At 55.2% G+C, this 14,796-nt stretch overlaps 7 protein-coding genes and 1 non-coding gene across 8 annotated transcripts; 4 read left to right on the top strand and 4 right to left on the bottom strand.

Annotated features, from left to right (window-relative positions):
- Positions 1 to 362: 362 nt before the first annotated feature.
- Positions 363 to 1,099, top strand: COL26b_009680 (uncharacterized protein; the record flags this gene model as incomplete). Its single annotated transcript, XM_053182400.1, has 2 exons — positions 363 to 990; positions 1,077 to 1,099. 2 exons carry the CDS (start codon positions 363 to 365, stop codon positions 1,097 to 1,099), a joined length of 651 nt encoding a protein of 216 aa, XP_053033678.1.
- Positions 1,100 to 1,615: 516 nt separating this feature from the next.
- COL26b_009679 (uncharacterized protein) lies at positions 1,616 to 2,791 on the bottom strand (the record flags this gene model as incomplete). Its single annotated transcript, XM_053182399.1, has 1 exon — positions 1,616 to 2,791. One exon carries the CDS (start codon positions 2,789 to 2,791, stop codon positions 1,616 to 1,618), a length of 1,176 nt encoding a protein of 391 aa, XP_053033677.1.
- Positions 2,792 to 4,126: 1,335 nt separating this feature from the next.
- Positions 4,127 to 4,216, top strand: COL26b_009678. Its single transcript has one exon. It is a non-coding gene; the product is annotated as a tRNA-Cys (tRNA).
- A 263-nt stretch (positions 4,217 to 4,479) lies between these two features.
- On the bottom strand, positions 4,480 to 5,055 carry COL26b_009677 (uncharacterized protein; the record flags this gene model as incomplete). The annotated part of the gene is made up of 1 exon (XM_053182398.1): positions 4,480 to 5,055. The coding sequence occupies one exon, from the start codon at positions 5,053 to 5,055 to the stop codon at positions 4,480 to 4,482; it is 576 nt and encodes a 191-aa protein (XP_053033676.1).
- A 476-nt stretch (positions 5,056 to 5,531) lies between these two features.
- On the bottom strand, positions 5,532 to 6,703 carry COL26b_009676 (uncharacterized protein; the record flags this gene model as incomplete). Its single annotated transcript, XM_053182397.1, has 3 exons — positions 5,532 to 5,558; positions 5,612 to 6,614; positions 6,681 to 6,703. 3 exons carry the CDS (start codon positions 6,701 to 6,703, stop codon positions 5,532 to 5,534), a joined length of 1,053 nt encoding a protein of 350 aa, XP_053033675.1.
- A 1,399-nt stretch (positions 6,704 to 8,102) lies between these two features.
- On the bottom strand, positions 8,103 to 8,485 carry COL26b_009675 (uncharacterized protein; the record flags this gene model as incomplete). Its single annotated transcript, XM_053182396.1, has 3 exons — positions 8,103 to 8,243; positions 8,338 to 8,399; positions 8,461 to 8,485. The coding sequence occupies 3 exons, from the start codon at positions 8,483 to 8,485 to the stop codon at positions 8,103 to 8,105; spliced, it is 228 nt and encodes a 75-aa protein (XP_053033674.1).
- A 1,155-nt stretch (positions 8,486 to 9,640) lies between these two features.
- Positions 9,641 to 10,654, top strand: COL26b_009674 (uncharacterized protein; the record flags this gene model as incomplete). The annotated part of the gene is made up of 3 exons (XM_053182395.1): positions 9,641 to 10,000; positions 10,055 to 10,322; positions 10,374 to 10,654. 3 exons carry the CDS (start codon positions 9,641 to 9,643, stop codon positions 10,652 to 10,654), a joined length of 909 nt encoding a protein of 302 aa, XP_053033673.1.
- A 452-nt stretch (positions 10,655 to 11,106) lies between these two features.
- MSH3 (Mismatch repair protein msh3) lies at positions 11,107 to 14,439 on the top strand (the record flags this gene model as incomplete). Its single annotated transcript, XM_053182394.1, has 1 exon — positions 11,107 to 14,439. One exon carries the CDS (start codon positions 11,107 to 11,109, stop codon positions 14,437 to 14,439), a length of 3,333 nt encoding a protein of 1,110 aa, XP_053033672.1.
- Positions 14,440 to 14,796: the final 357 nt, after the last annotated feature.

Here is a 14,796-nt window from a genome sequence, read left to right as displayed (position 1 = left end):
ATCCTGACCCTCTCCATCCCGGCCGGATCCTCGAAACAAACTCGCACCCTCATCTATGCGAGATCTCTCGGGCCGCTAGTCGAAACGTTAAACGAGTGGGTAACTCGGTCCTATATTTCAACTCCCATCCTTCGTCTCGACGCCTCTCGCTCGTCTTGTTGATATTTGGGCCAAGTTCGTTCGCGCGGTCGCCGTCCGAGTGGTTGGGTCCCGCTGCCGATCATTTTTAACCTTCCCCCGCCGAGATCATCCAGCCTTAAAGAAGATCGCCCGCCAGGTTCCCAACAGGCCGCAATTTCAGGACCCCTTGACAGATCTCCTGCTGCGATGCAACCCGGCCTCCGCGTCACACAGAGATCAACATGGCGAACCTTTTCCCGGCTTACAAGAGGGAGTCCTTTGCGGATGCACGCTGCGGCCAGCCGTTCCCCGTCATGAAGCTGCCGGTAGAGATCCGCCTGATGATTTGGGAATACGCTCTGCCGCACTCCCGTGTTTACGAAGTCATGGACGCCCCGAATGCAAGCCAGAAGACGCCCGCCGCTGCAGGGCTCATGTTCGCCAACGTTCGAGATGAACCACCACCAGCCCTTGGCGGAGTCTGCCACGAGACGAGAGTGTTCGTCCTGCAGCGCTACAGACCTCTTACACTGTCCGTCACCACAAAATACGTCGATTTGTCGCGCGATGTCCTCTTGCTCGAGCCGTACTTGCTGGTCAAGCGGCTGCTCCGCACGCTGCACTTTTTCAGCCAGATCCCCCTTGTCCGAGACAGTCTCAGCCGGCTTGCATTTGGAACGTCGTACGGCTTGTACACGGGCATCTGCCACCCCGTCCTCAGTTGGAAAGTCTCCAAGACGAACATGGCGACGCTGCTGGCCCGCCTCGCTAAATTTTCGAAACTGAGAAAGCTGGTCTTTGTCGTCCATCAGGAATTCCAGTTCGACTTTGACGTGCATTACCCGTACGCGGCACCGCAATCTGCGAATAGTAATCTGGGGGCCCTCCGCCCGCAGCAGGTGCACCAAGGATACCGCTTCAAATTCGACATCGAGTCGCATCTCAATTACACACAGCCCCGACACCCGCATTCAAATGAGTTTCTTTACTACCCGCTGGCCGTGGAGGAGGACAAGGATGACTGTTTCGACAAGGACGACCTCGAAGACGAAGCCGACCTTTACGAATCATGGCCGACGAATGACGACTGGCGGCGGTTTAGACGGAGGTTTCATAGGTCGATGCATCTAGCTGTCGAGAAGGGCCCATCTGCAAGTCCTCGGCCAAGGATAATGCCCACGTTGGAAGGCGCGAGCTTGCTGTGGAGGTACAACAAGGCACGGCGTCATTAATATCTGGTTTTTCGTTATTATTTATCACGCATGGCGGTTGAAGATCGAGTCTTATACCCTCTTTGGAAGAACAACATTTCTAGTTTAGCATGGCGCAATACAAGGATGAATAGACATCAATCAAGTCATTGTTATCCCATATCCAATATCTGAGAAAATATAGTACAAAGACGTACATACATAGGGGTCTGGGGGCCTGGGCATTATGACCGCCGCAAGACCTTAGGTTCTTCTGGCTATGCCCCCACACCACGCAAGGTTCATCATGTAACGAACAATGCCAGGAGCACCACCAGCATGGAAACAATCAACACCATGCCCCAATTTGACTTCCTCCCATGCCGATGCTTCTTCTTCCACGCAGAGAGCGGAATACATTCGCCGTTGAGGAGATGCACCATTCTCTCCGGCTCTCTCGTCTCCACACGCTGAACCCACTTCAGCTCACTCTCAGACTCATCGTCTTCATCCTCGATGACCTGGTCCTCGTCGTCGGTCTCCCAATCATCCTTCTCAATAGTCTCCTCGCGCTCATGAGACGGCGACCGACTAGCCTGGCTCGAGGAACAGGAGCTGCTGACGTAGTCTCTCAAGTCTTCCAACGCCAGAGCTTGAGTCGCCGCGTCCAGGGGCGGGATGCTGTCAACCACCCCAGGGTCAGTCGTCACATACGTGAGCGGGGGAAGCTCGTCGTAGCCAGGCCCCGGCTTGACTTGAACGAGGCGGGGCCCCGAAATCATATCGTCGAGTTGGAGCCATTTTCTTGGCGGTGAGCTCGAGTGCTCGCTTTTGTGGTTGACAAGGTCTGTCGACCTTGTTTGTTGTGAACCCGGAGTGACTGTCATAGAGGTAGGAGCCTCGTCATCGGACTCCTGAGAAGGGGGCGGCAGGGAGTTGGCCCTCTCTCTTGTAAGCTTGTCGGCTTTCTGGTCCGCGGGGGAGCAGCCTTGGGCCCAAGAGATGGATCTCGTTGTGGCAGGTCGGCTCTCGGATGCCGTGCTGTGGTCCTTGTTGTCGTTGACCATGGCGCTCGAGGATCCGAACAGAGGCTGCGGCTGCTGACGTTTGGGCTTTTCCCTGTAACTCTTGCTGAAGAAGCTTTCATTTTCGTCCTGGAGACTGGGAGTCGGATTGTTTCTGATAGGATATGGCTCGAAAATGTCCATGGGGTCGGTCCTCTGGCTGGACATCGTTGAGTTGGGAGCGGCTGACGTCGAGTCGCGGCCTGAGTTATGCGTGACCGGCTCCTCGGCCCTCAAGGTTGGCTGGTTGCGCTCTTGGGAGCTAGGGAAGTGCTTCCACCAGACGTCTCCATGGTCTTGAAGAACGGAAATGCGCCTGTCGAAAGTTCTTCTTGAGAGCAGCGACGACGGACGTCCCGGACAAGGGGAGCGGTCACGCCAGAAGCGGGTTTGGTTGGAAGTAGTAGAAGCAGCCATTGTAGATAGTTGATAGATAACTGTAACTCCTTGAATTATTGGGTTGGTGTATGTGTATGTTTTTGAGATGTGAGTGAAGGATATTCAGCTTGACTAGAAGTCTGGTTGTTCCGAGTTTCTGGTCGTACATCCTGAGAAGATCCTGTGCTTATATGGGCATGCCTTCATCAACGGAGATACCTGCGATGTGCAGACTTTTCGTATCGAAGACAGGCCAGTCAGGAAAGCACCTATAAGGGCAGAAACCCAGTGTTTGAGTTTGCCATATTGAAGGCCCTCACTTCATTGAGCAGCACCCGAAGGGTGATGACTGTTTGCAATTGAGGTAAGCATGGTGGTTACGGCTGAGTTGGCTTGAGAAGCCTTACCTTGTACAAATTTGTGGGATGCTTGGTTTGTGATCGTGAATAGTAATTCTTTTGGGTTGGCTGATTACCCAACGAACTCCTCTAGGGACTTTTCCTGTTCTTGAGAACTTTGACGAGTCTCGAGCTCTGCTCTCGTCGTAATACTTTTGCCGTCAGAGGTAAGCCGCTTGCCCGCCCAGCCATTCTCGATGGAACCTTGCGTATGCTCAACCATCTCCCAAGTTTCTTCAGAAGCTTCCAGAGCGTCCGCTATCGTAATCTCCACCAAATCATCGATCTGGACTTCCTGTCGCTTACGGAGAAAGTTCTCTACGTAGTCGCGTGCAGAGACGGCGAGAACCCCGAGGGCAAGCAGCTGGAAGAAGACCACCCAAGGTAGAAACTCTCCTTCTATGCTGCTCACGAAATAACCCTTGTTGTCCCAAGGAAAGTCTCCAGTCATGAACTCCCAGCTGGTTTGGATGAGGCGGACCAGGGGGCTCAACGCAACGAGCGCGAGGACGTATTTGCCAAAGGCTCGATGACAGAATGCCAAGATGAGGAGGCAGGATATCATTCCAAAGGCTCCGAGAACCCTTAGAACTGCCAGCACGGCATCTAGACGTAAGAAGAAGCGTCCAATGGCGCATAGTATGATCGTCAACAACATCTTTGCGTTGGGCTTGTGTAGCTGTCGATCTGATACCTGCACCAAAGGCCCATGTCGGAGTAAGAATTGGCGGGCGACATACCGAAGTCTTTCGTAAAGGTAGCCAGAAAGGTTTCGGCATCTTGGTTTTTGCGTGCGGTTGGGAGACGGACCACAGCCCCGTGATCAGGCCGAACCTTGGCGGCCAACTTTGAGTACCTACATATCCAAGTGACTCACCAATCAACATCCAAGCGGCGATGACTGAACAGCCAGGTCGCCAACGAAACAGTCATAATGGTCTTGGGTGCATCTGATAACCAACAAGTCATCAGAAAAGCCCTTGTAGCTCAATTGGTAGAGCGTCGGCCTGCAGCCCGTCAAGGGAAAGCTAGCTGAAGGTCGCTGGTTCAAACCCGGCCGAGGGTTCTATCCTTTTGCTGGATTCCGTACGCTTTTGCCTATTCCATAGTGTCTTACCTGGAATAAGTACTTCAAGTTTTCAAAGCCTTTTATATGTTGCATTCATGATAAAGTGGGGGCAAAAAGTGTTATTATGCTTTTCTTGTAAAGATAATCAGGAGCTGGATTAACATCACGCTTTCACATCGTCGAGTGGATAGAAGTATGAACGCAGAATCTTTTTGAAAAGAGACTAGGTACCCCTCTGGTTTCTCTCCCTCCGCCTTCTTCTAGCCCTTCTTATCCGTGACTACCGCAGGATCCTGCGGCTCGCCAGTATTGGCAAGACCCTGAAGCAACAAGCCAAACACCCCCGTCGCAGACTCCAGCACGAACCCGACGTACCCTCCGCTCAGCGCAACGGCAGTCCGATGCCAGCCGTTATTCCAGCCTTCACCCATGAGAGCGTACGTCGCCGTCAACCCGAGTCCCATAGTACCGGCAAGCATTCGAGTGTGGGACGTCTGCGACCACACTTCTTCGACCATGATGAGGGTGCCAAGGAACGAGCCGGCGAAGATAAAGGATGCGAAGCCGCCGATGATAGCTTGGCCTTCCGACGGGATGGTGACGCTGCCGGAGCCGAGCCCGGAGATGATGAACCAGCACACGAGATTAATCGAAAGCCAGGTCGCGAAGTAGTTGTGTTGCCATGCGATAGGCTTGGGTCCAGCGGGGTCGTTGGTTCTCATATTATCGTCGTTGGTGGCAGTCTTGCTCATGAACCCTGGTGCAGTAGATGAAGATGAAGCCGCCATATCGTGCTCCTGCGAGATGGTCTTGTCTTTTCGAGGTTGTACTTTCATTTGTGGTGTTTCTCAAAGACGCGTTCGAAGAGAAAAGCGAAGCTTGGCGGACAAGGTTGGTTCACACAAGATGCGTTGGGTGGGTACTGATGGAGGATATATATGCACAGCTTTCTCATCGCTCAAGGTCGTGGTGGCATACTTCGGCACGTACACCCGGCCAAAGTGGCTCGGCTGCCTCCAATACGAACCAGTCGGGCGCGCGCGCGCTCAGTACCCACGCGGAAATCCTTTGAGGCTTACTGCTAGGCAACATCAGCCATAATTCTAAACGATCAGAACTTTGTTTTGACTCTCGCCCCTCCGTCCGAAATTCGCAATAGTAGCATAACCAAAGTCCCCATATCGATGATACACGGGTACAAATCGCGGCGCAGCACCATTTAAGCCTGGCCTACATCGCCTTTAGGTGGGTACCTTCCATATGTTGAACGCCTCAAAACACCATGTCATTAATATCTATTTTCTATCTCTAATCACGACTGCGACTTGATCATGAAAATCTGCCTCGAGTTAGTAAACAGATACGCATCGTGGGAATATCCATGTCACATACCTGGTTCAACGCCTTGTCGTCCATAGTTGCCATCCTCTTCTGTGCAATCCATCGTGATCTAACAGCGTGGTGACCTCTGAGAACCGGTGTTGAAGTACCGCTCGCTGGTGTTGACGTAGCCGGCGTGGACGAGGACTCCCGCGACGCCTCCTTTTTGGCGCGCTTTTCCTCCTTGCGCTTCCTCTTCTCTTCCTTCCTCGCGGCCTTCTCGGCGTCGGTCTCCTTTGCCTCAGCCTTATCCTTCTTGCTCTTCTTCTTTGACGCCCTTTCGTCAGAGCTCTCGGCGTCGGAGCTGTCCTTCTCGGCCTTCTTCTTTTCCTTCTTCTCCTTCTTCTTATCCTTCTTGGCCTTCTTCTCCGCGTCGTCCTGGGTATCTTCGGAAACATCCTCCTTCGCAGCCTTTGACTTGCGCTTCTTCTCCTTCTTCTCCTCTTTCCTGCGCTTCTTCCGTGTCTTCTCGTCCTCGGAGGATTCCGACTCGTCGCTCGACTCCTCGGCCTTGCGCTTCTTCGACTTCTTGCTCGAAGACTCCGCGGCGGGGATGTCCTCCATCTTGACATCATCCTTGCTCTCCTCCTTGGGCTCGCCGTCGACAGACTCCTTAACCTGGTCGCCCACGAGGAAGCCGCCGCTGACGAAGCGCATGGGGCCGAACTTGGTATCGCAGTACAACGTGCTCTTCAGCGCCTCGCGGGCCTGGCGGTCCTTGTCTATCGCCTCGGTCGATTTGCCGTTCAGACGTCCCAGCAGGTCGGAGAAGACGTCCATTCCCGTCACTCTGTCATCCCTGGCTTGCTTGAAGCCGAGCCCGAGCATGTCGTCCTTGAGGGCGACGCGGATGAAGGAGGCATTGGCGGCGGTGTGGTGCACGGCATGTGCTGCGTCTTTGGCGCCGAGATATTGTCCGGGCTCCCAACCTTGCGATCGCAGCATCCGCTGGCCGAAGGATTCGGTGTCCTTGGTCCATTTCGTGTTGTTGGGATCCTTGCCGATCTTGCGGCGGCTACTTGGTAGGATGTCAGTAAATAAAGTCGCATGTCACCGTAGAATCCCATGGTATGTCTCTTACGATTTCTGCTGCGCCAGACCCATCTTTGCGGTTTGACGAGAGACCAACCCGTTGAATGGAGAAGGGAGTTTTCGAGATGCGATAAGGTGCCAGTGCAGATTCCATTATCGAAGAAAATTTTAGTGGGGTCTGATTGTCTGGAGTCCAGCCATCCCTGCAGCCGAAGTAACCCCGCCCCATCCTCACCGAACTCACCGGCGCTGCATTCAGGCAGTGCTCTTATATCACGAAATCTCCCAACACACGGAAGTAGCAAGCATCTCTTGCAATTTCGCAGATCCGCTAGAAACAAAAGTGCAGGATAATTTCTTTCTTTATAAATAGGATCAAAAAAGAGGACCAAAATGACAAGAGAGTTCCCATGCTCCCACGTCTAGGATACTGACAGGTAATCTCTTGTCGACGACTCGAACCTGGACCTCGCCGAGCCCAAGTCCGAGCCAAACCACTTCACTCTAACCGACCACACCAACTGACCCAGTTTGACCTGAACTCCCACCTGGGAGCCGCCTTCTGGGCCGGGAGAGTTGGAATTGGACCAGACTATAAGGGACCGGTCGGCCATCCTTCGCTTCCAGTATGGAATTGGGGTATTGAGTGACTCACAGACTAGTCGCAACGCCTTCGGTCCCTTGAGAGATTATTGTTGTCCCTTCCGCCTCCGGTGACAGCATTCGCCCTCACCGCTGCCAATGCCAGTCTGCGCTTCCGTTCAAACAACGCAGCCCGTTCTTGCACCTCTTGCATCCCTTAGCGGCTTCCGGCCATAGCATGTCTCGCCTCCCCCATTCTCAACTTCTAACCCACCATTCGTGATATTGCACAAGTAGCCCAGAAGAGAAGCCTCCAGCGGTAACAAGTTGCTCATCTGCTCTCGCAAGCTTGCAGCATCCTGTGCCCTGCATCCTGCGTGCGCACCTTGCCGTCGTCCTCTGCCTCAATTCCAAACAAGACGCCCCGGCCTCGTACCTCGGATTCCCACATTTTGCCGATCAACGTAGGCCATGGTGGGTTTGCCGACGATCCCGACAGAGTAAGGAAGACGTGGACAAAGCCACGGGACACAAGGACGCTCGGCTCTGGAGCTACGAATGATGTCCATGGGTTCGACTACTGATTTTTGGTCAATGTACAATATTTCAAAGGTCATGCGGATGGAAATCAAAGGGACGAAAGATCGGTCGCAACTACATCGTGATCATTCCTCGCGGCAACACACGATCCTACAGGGAGAGAACCACGTAAAGTGATGACCAGATTGTAGATTGCCCCAACAACACTCACTGCAGCACACAAAATGGCAGTTATCAAACCAGAGTCGTGATGGTTCTTTATTTCCCCAACGCCGTGTATGCTTCGGTCGTACTGTACATCTATCGTCGCATCGATTTACCCGTTTTCATTATCGGCTCGACTATCCCCTTACACCGTGAAGCCAAAGCCCTTCATGCAGTTTCGGTATTGGTCGATCGTCGAAAGGCAGTCCTTGGCCGGGTCGGCGGCGTTGGAGAAGAGCATGCACTCGTCTCGTTTCGCCTTCTCCTCCTTGCATACGCAGCAGGGCTATTGAAAAGAAAGCGTCAGCAGGTGCTCGTCGCACGGGGTCGTGTGAGATAAGGGGAGGGAGAGGCGAGGCTCGTCGTTCAGTCGTGCGCACCTTGGGCTTGGAGGCTTGCTCGTTTGCGGCAGCCGGCGCGGCGGCCGGGGTGGAAATGGAGGCTGCGGAGTCCTTTTGTTAGCCATTGGGAGGGGAGGGTTTGTGTCGCGAAGGATTCCTTACGCAGTTCGCAAGCCTGGGAGGCCATTGTGCGTGTCTAGCGAGTGTTGGGTGGCTTAGGAAACGATTTGCGATTCGGGCTGCGGCGAACAGATGATTGAATATAATCGGCGACCTCGGTCAGTCCACTTTTTTTTTCTTTCGCACCTTACATCACCAAAGCTGGTAGTGTCGCTTTGTAATTCACCCAACCGTTCGGGGATCCTGGGCCTCCAGCCAATCACGCCTTTGGTATGTCACGTGCAGCAACCAACACGCCCAAGCTTCTGCAGGGCGGATATTTTCTTGGAGCAAGTCATCTAATAACCCAGTAAAATAGGTAATCTGAGGTAGCAGTTGGACAGGTTCGTGCCAAAGCCATGGTTTGCATCCATCGTCAGAAAAATGTCTCATATTTCGCCTATGAGGGGTCTTTTGGAGGCTCCAGAACGAGTCCCGTCTTACGCAGGCTGCATGGCATCATAAATCGGACCTTGAGAGAATAAGCCGCGATGCGACGTCCGGTGTGTGTGGGGAAAACAGCCGGTCCTCTGTGGACAGGGGCCCGATTGGACCCGATATCGTGCCCCGCAAGACGGAAGGACCTCGCGTCCGGAAGACCCGCATTCTGCCGCAGCTGACGAGCGGTGTGTGCCACCTGGCACTCTTATTAACCCCTGATTTGAGGATAGACGCAAGATGCACTTAGCCTAGCCTGGCTTACACGCTTTGAGATGGGCAAATTTGGCGAGAGCCGGTGCACGGTTTTTTTGTCAAGTTATGAGCTGGCATCTGTTTTCTTTTGTCTTCCCTGGAGATGGGGTCATGGCATCCATGGACATGGAACGCCGTTTCCAGAAAGGGGCATGTCGTACCTGCCCGGTTGGTTGGTTGATGAGGTTGGTGGTTGCCATTTGGGTAACCCCGCGGGTAGTGGTGGGATATAAATTCATGAGCCGAGTCCCCCACGAGCTTTGTCTGATGAGATTGAACTTCAGAACCATCTTCCTCTTGACTCCTCGTTCATCTTCACGACTATGCTACTCACACACAAAATGCTGTCTGTCGAGGAGACCTTAGCACTTGGCACCCCTTCTGCCGAATGGGACGAGGTGATACATGACAACACCACATTTTTTGCCGTCATACCGCTTACACCTCATAGGCCTTCAAAACCAGCCCGCCTCGTGTGAGTGGCTGGACAATGGACACTGACCTGGGTGGACTGAGAGCCATGATGGCCCAGGCCGGCGCAGCCCAGCGCGCAGCAGCCCCAGATCCATCAACCGTACCCTGGGTTGAGGAGGAAATCCAGATTCCCACGAGAGACGGCGCGTCTCTCATTGCCCGCATCCATAAGCCCAAGCAACTCCCTGAGGACGGCTGTCCTGTTTTCGTGGCCTTCCACGGTGGTGGCTTCATCATTGGATCCGTCGAAGAGATTTCGTTCGTCTGCCGCGCCTTCACTCAGCTGGGTGGCATTGCGGTGAACGTAGAGTATCGTCTTGCTCCCGAGAACCCATTTCCCATCCCCGCGAACGACTGCTACGACGCAGTGTCCTGGGTGAGTAGCGCAAAGCCCGAGTGGCTTTCAGACGAGTAAGCTGACCGCCCATAGACAATCGAGAACACCAAGAACCTGGGAATCAACCCAGAGAAGGGCTTCCTCGTTGGCGGCGAGAGCGCCGGCGCAGATCTGGCTCTTGGTGTCGCCTATCTTTGGGGAAAGGAGCAGCGATCACCCCCACTGACGGGCATTTACTCGTCAGTTGCCGTTGCAGCTACGGAGGAAACTGTCCCCGCGAAGTACAAGGATCGCTTTCTGAGCATGGAGCAAAACGCGCATGCGCCAGTCATCACGAAGGAGTCCGTCCAAGTCATCCACAGTAAGACTACCCCGCAGTTTTGTAAAAGTTCCGTACTGACAAGGGTGCCAGAGAACTACAAGCCTGACTTCACGAGCCCCGTCGCCTACCCAATCCTGTCTCCAGACCTCGGCAACATCATGCCCAAGACCTACTTCCAGGCCTGCGGTCTCGACCCTCTGAGAGATTGCACTCTGGTCATGGAGCAGGTGTGGAGGGACGCGGGGGTGCCAACCAAGTTGGACCTGTATCCCGGTGTGCCTCACGGCTTCTGGGCAGTTTACCCGCACTTGAAGGCTAGCCAGAAGTTCCTGGAGGACGGCGCAATCGGTCTCCGTTGGTTGCTGAGTTGAGTGGTGGGCGTTTCGGTACTAGAGCTGGCAGGGAGGTCTTCAACTGCTTTGAGCAGACGTTTCGTTTCTTTCAACATACCCCTAGAGTTGCATTTCTCTTAATTCGATCAATGAATCTAAAGTAAAGACATGGAAAAAGGACCTGGCAGCAATCTGAGTGATTTTTTCCCGCGCGACTTACATGCAGCCGGTTTCACGCCATGAAGCTGTAAGAAGAAAGTTTAATATGAGGGACTCAATCCCTGACGGCCTGCTGCGGAGTACTGGCGCGGACCCCTGTAAAGCATCGAGCTCCAGTGGGGGCCCCCTTGCAACCTCTCAACGCGCTCACGCCCTGGAGACGCGACGGGACGAGACCGGGGCCTCCTAATTGACATCACCATCCAAATCTTTCCAAGCTGGTTCACAATCACCACGCAACAACCGCACCGCCAATCTGCTTGTCGTACACAATGGCGCCCAAATCGAAGCCCCCCGAGAAGCAGCAGCGTTCGCTGACGAGCTTCTTCAAACCCAAAACCGTCAATGGCCTCGCCGAGGCTTTCCACAAGTCCCAATCCGAGTCCAGGACCAGCCCGCCCGAGTCGCCAGAGAGCTCGCGCAAGAGACCATTGGAAGAGGACGCGGATAAGGGGAACACTGGGCTGGAGAAGACGTCAAAAAGAGCAAAGGCCGACAACACCGAAGTCGTCGACCAAGGGAAAAGCTCGTTCTTCCCTGGCGGAAAGAAGAAACCTGACCAGGAGCCTAAGGCGAAGGCATCAGCATCCGGAAGTAGGACAGGACGCTTTGTCTACAGCCAAGAGTCAAACGAGAACGAAGAGGAGGAGGACGACGACCCGTCGACAAAGAAGCACAGGGAGGAGCTCCACAAGAAGTTTGTGAAGAAGCTGGGCCATCCAGACAGCATGCTGCGCCGCCGCTACCGAGAAGACGACAACGAAGCTGCCGAGGGAGAGGAGGGCGATGAAGACGAAGAAGATGAGGCACCGCCGCCACCCAAGGCGAAAAAGGGCGGCGCTCGAGCGAACAAGAAGCTCACACCAATGGAGATCCAATTCCTCGAAATCAAGCGCAAGCACCTCGACACCGTCCTCATCGTCGAGGTTGGCTACAAGTTCCGATTCTTCGGCGAGGACGCCCGCATTGCCGCCAAGGAGCTCAGCATTGTCTGTATCCCGGGAAAGTACCGCTACGATGAGCACCCCTCGGAAGCACACTGGGACCGCTTTGCGTCAGCGAGTATCCCAGTCCACCGGCTACACGTCCACGCGAAGCGTCTAGTTGCCGCTGGACACAAGGTCGGAGTCGTTCGACAGATTGAAACGGCTGCCTTGAAGAAGGCCGGCGACAACCGCAACGCACCATTCGTACGAAAGTTGACCAACGTCTACACCAAGGGCACCTACATCGACGAGAACGGCGAGCTGGAGACTGGCGACGGCGGTGCTCCCTCTGGAGGGTATCTGCTGTGCATCACCGAAACCCCGTCAAAGGGCCAGGGCACTGATGAGAAGGTCGATGTCGGCATAGTGGCCGTGCAACCGACAACGGGAGACATCATCTATGATACCTTCGAGGACGGCTTCATGAGGAGCGAGATCGAGACGCGCCTGTTGCACATCTCACCATGCGAGTTCGTCATTGTGGGCGATCTCACCAAGGGCTCCGACAAGCTCATTCGTCATCTGTCAGGAAGCAGCACAAACGTTTTTGGCGACCGCAGCCGCGTCGAGCGCGTCCCTCGATCTAAGACCATGGCTGCCGAGGCCTACTCCCACGTCACGCAGTTCTACGCCGAGAAGCTGCAGCAGACCCCAGACGCCGCCGCCTCCGCTCTCCTGGACCGCATCCTTCATCTTCCTGAGCCTGTCACGATATGTCTTAGTGCGATGATCTCACACCTCAAGGAGTACGGACTCGAACACGTTTTCGATCTGACCAAGAACTTTGCCAGCTTCTCTGCGCGCCAGCACATGCTCCTGAACGGAACAACCCTTGAGTCCCTCGAGGTTTATCGCAATGCCACAGATCACTCTGAGCGCGGTTCTCTCTTCTGGGCATTGGACAAGACTACTACCCGCTTCGGCCAGCGCCTCCTCCGCAAATGGGTCGGCCGCCCCTTGCTTGACGTCTCCCGTCTCGAAGCTCGTGTTGCCGCCGTACAGGAGCTTCTGGACGAGCAATCTTCTACAAAGGTGGACCGCCTCGAGATTCTCCTGTCCAGCATCAAGACCGACCTCGAACGCAGTCTCATCCGCATCTACTACGGGAAATGCACCCGCCCGGAACTCCTTTCCGTCCTCCAGACCCTTCAACGCATCGCTATGCAATACTCAACCGTGAAGTCAGCCGAGGAAACAGGCTTCACCTCGCCCCTGATATCCTCCGCAATCTTTTCCCTCCCTCAAATCCTCGACCTCGTCGTCTCGCACCTCGAAAAGATCAACCCGGAAGCCGCCCGAAAGGATGACAAGTACAACTTCTTCCGCGAGTCGGAACAGACCGAAGATATCGAGGACCACAAGATGGGCATCGTCTCCGTCGAGCAATCCCTCGACGAACACCGCGCCGAGGCCGCCTCCTCCATCAAGCGCAAGAAGCCCGTCGAATACGTCACCGTCTCCGGCATCGAGTTCCTCATCGAAGTCCTCAACACAGACCTCAAGTCCGTCCCGGCCTCCTGGATCAAGATCTCCGGCACAAAGAAGCTCTCCCGCTTCCACACCCCCACCGTCGTCCGCCTGATTCAAGAACGCGACCAACACCGCGAGGCCCTCGCCGCGGCCTGCGACGCAGCCTTCACCTCCCTCCTCCGCGAGATCGCAGACGCGTACCAGCCCCTCCGCGACGCCGTCTCCTCCCTCGCAACCCTCGACTGCCTCCTCTCCCTCTCCCGTGTCGCCGCCCTCCCAGGCTACACCAAACCAAGCTTCCTCTCAACCCCGACCCAGCCCACAATCTCCGTAACGCAGGGCCGTCACCCCATTGCCGAACACACCCTCTCAGACCCCTACATCCCCTTCACAACAAAGCTCTCCTCCCCATCCCCGCTAGCCCACCTGATCACGGGCCCCAACATGGGCGGCAAATCCTCCTTCGTCCGCGCCGTAGCCCTCCTCGTCCTCCTCGCCCAGATAGGCTCCTTCGTCCCCGCCGACGCATTCTCCCTGACCCTCGCCGACGCAATCCACGTCCGCATGGGCGCCCGCGACAACCTCGCCGCAGGCGAATCCACCTTCATGGTCGAGGTCTCCGAGACCGCACGCATCCTTCGCGCCGCTACGCCGCGCTCGCTCGTCATCCTCGACGAGCTCGGCCGCGGCACGTCGACACACGACGGCGCCGCCATCGCTCACGCCGTGCTCGACCACGTCGTCCGCGAGAACAAGTGCCTGACCCTCTTCATCACGCACTACCAGAACCTCGCGCGTCTCGCAGACGGTATCGGCCAGGGGCTCGTCAAGAATGTCCACATGCGCTTCACGGCTACGCGCAAGGATGGCGAGGACGGAAGGGAGGATGACGATGCCGGTGCCGACGAAGAGATCACGTTCCTGTACGAAGTCGGCGAGGGCGTCGCCCATCGCTCGTACGGTCTCAACGTTGCGCGGCTGGCTCGGATTCCCCGCAAAGTCATCGAGGTGGCTGCGCAGAAGTCAAGAGAGATGGAGCAGGATGTAAGAGCAAGGAGGTTACGGGGCACGGCACGTCTCTTGTCCGTTGTGCTGCAAAGCAAGACTGATCAGTTGGAACACTTGATGTCAAACATAGAGCAGTTGTAACACCACCATGTGTACAAATCACACAACGATATGATAATGAATTGCTTTTATTGCTAAGTACCATGCTGTGGCATTACTAGCTGGCCAAGAAGAATGAAATCTCGTGACCAACCGAGATCTCGGCTACCAGGACTATAGTTTCATCCGCACTCGACTGAAGAATGTTCGAGTTTATAGTCTCAAAGTTGGCAACCGTCTCTTCTGAACCACCGTATATACGGCATCCTAAAGGTTCTCGACATGCCAAGCTGGCCAAGCCAGCCTCATTCGTGGTCCTTCGCGAGAGGCACTGCGTAATTGCCCCGAGAAAGCGCAGAAGAAACCCTCCGCATCGCTGAGGCGTGAATCGAAAACGCG

Source organism: Colletotrichum chrysophilum (assembly GCF_026319265.1).
Source record: "Colletotrichum chrysophilum strain AFK26 chromosome Unknown scaffold_95, whole genome shotgun sequence".
Lineage (NCBI taxonomy): Eukaryota > Fungi > Ascomycota > Sordariomycetes > Glomerellales > Glomerellaceae > Colletotrichum > Colletotrichum chrysophilum.
The sequence above is the reverse complement of the archived record's forward strand: the minus strand, read 5'-3'. Positions and strand labels throughout refer to the sequence as shown.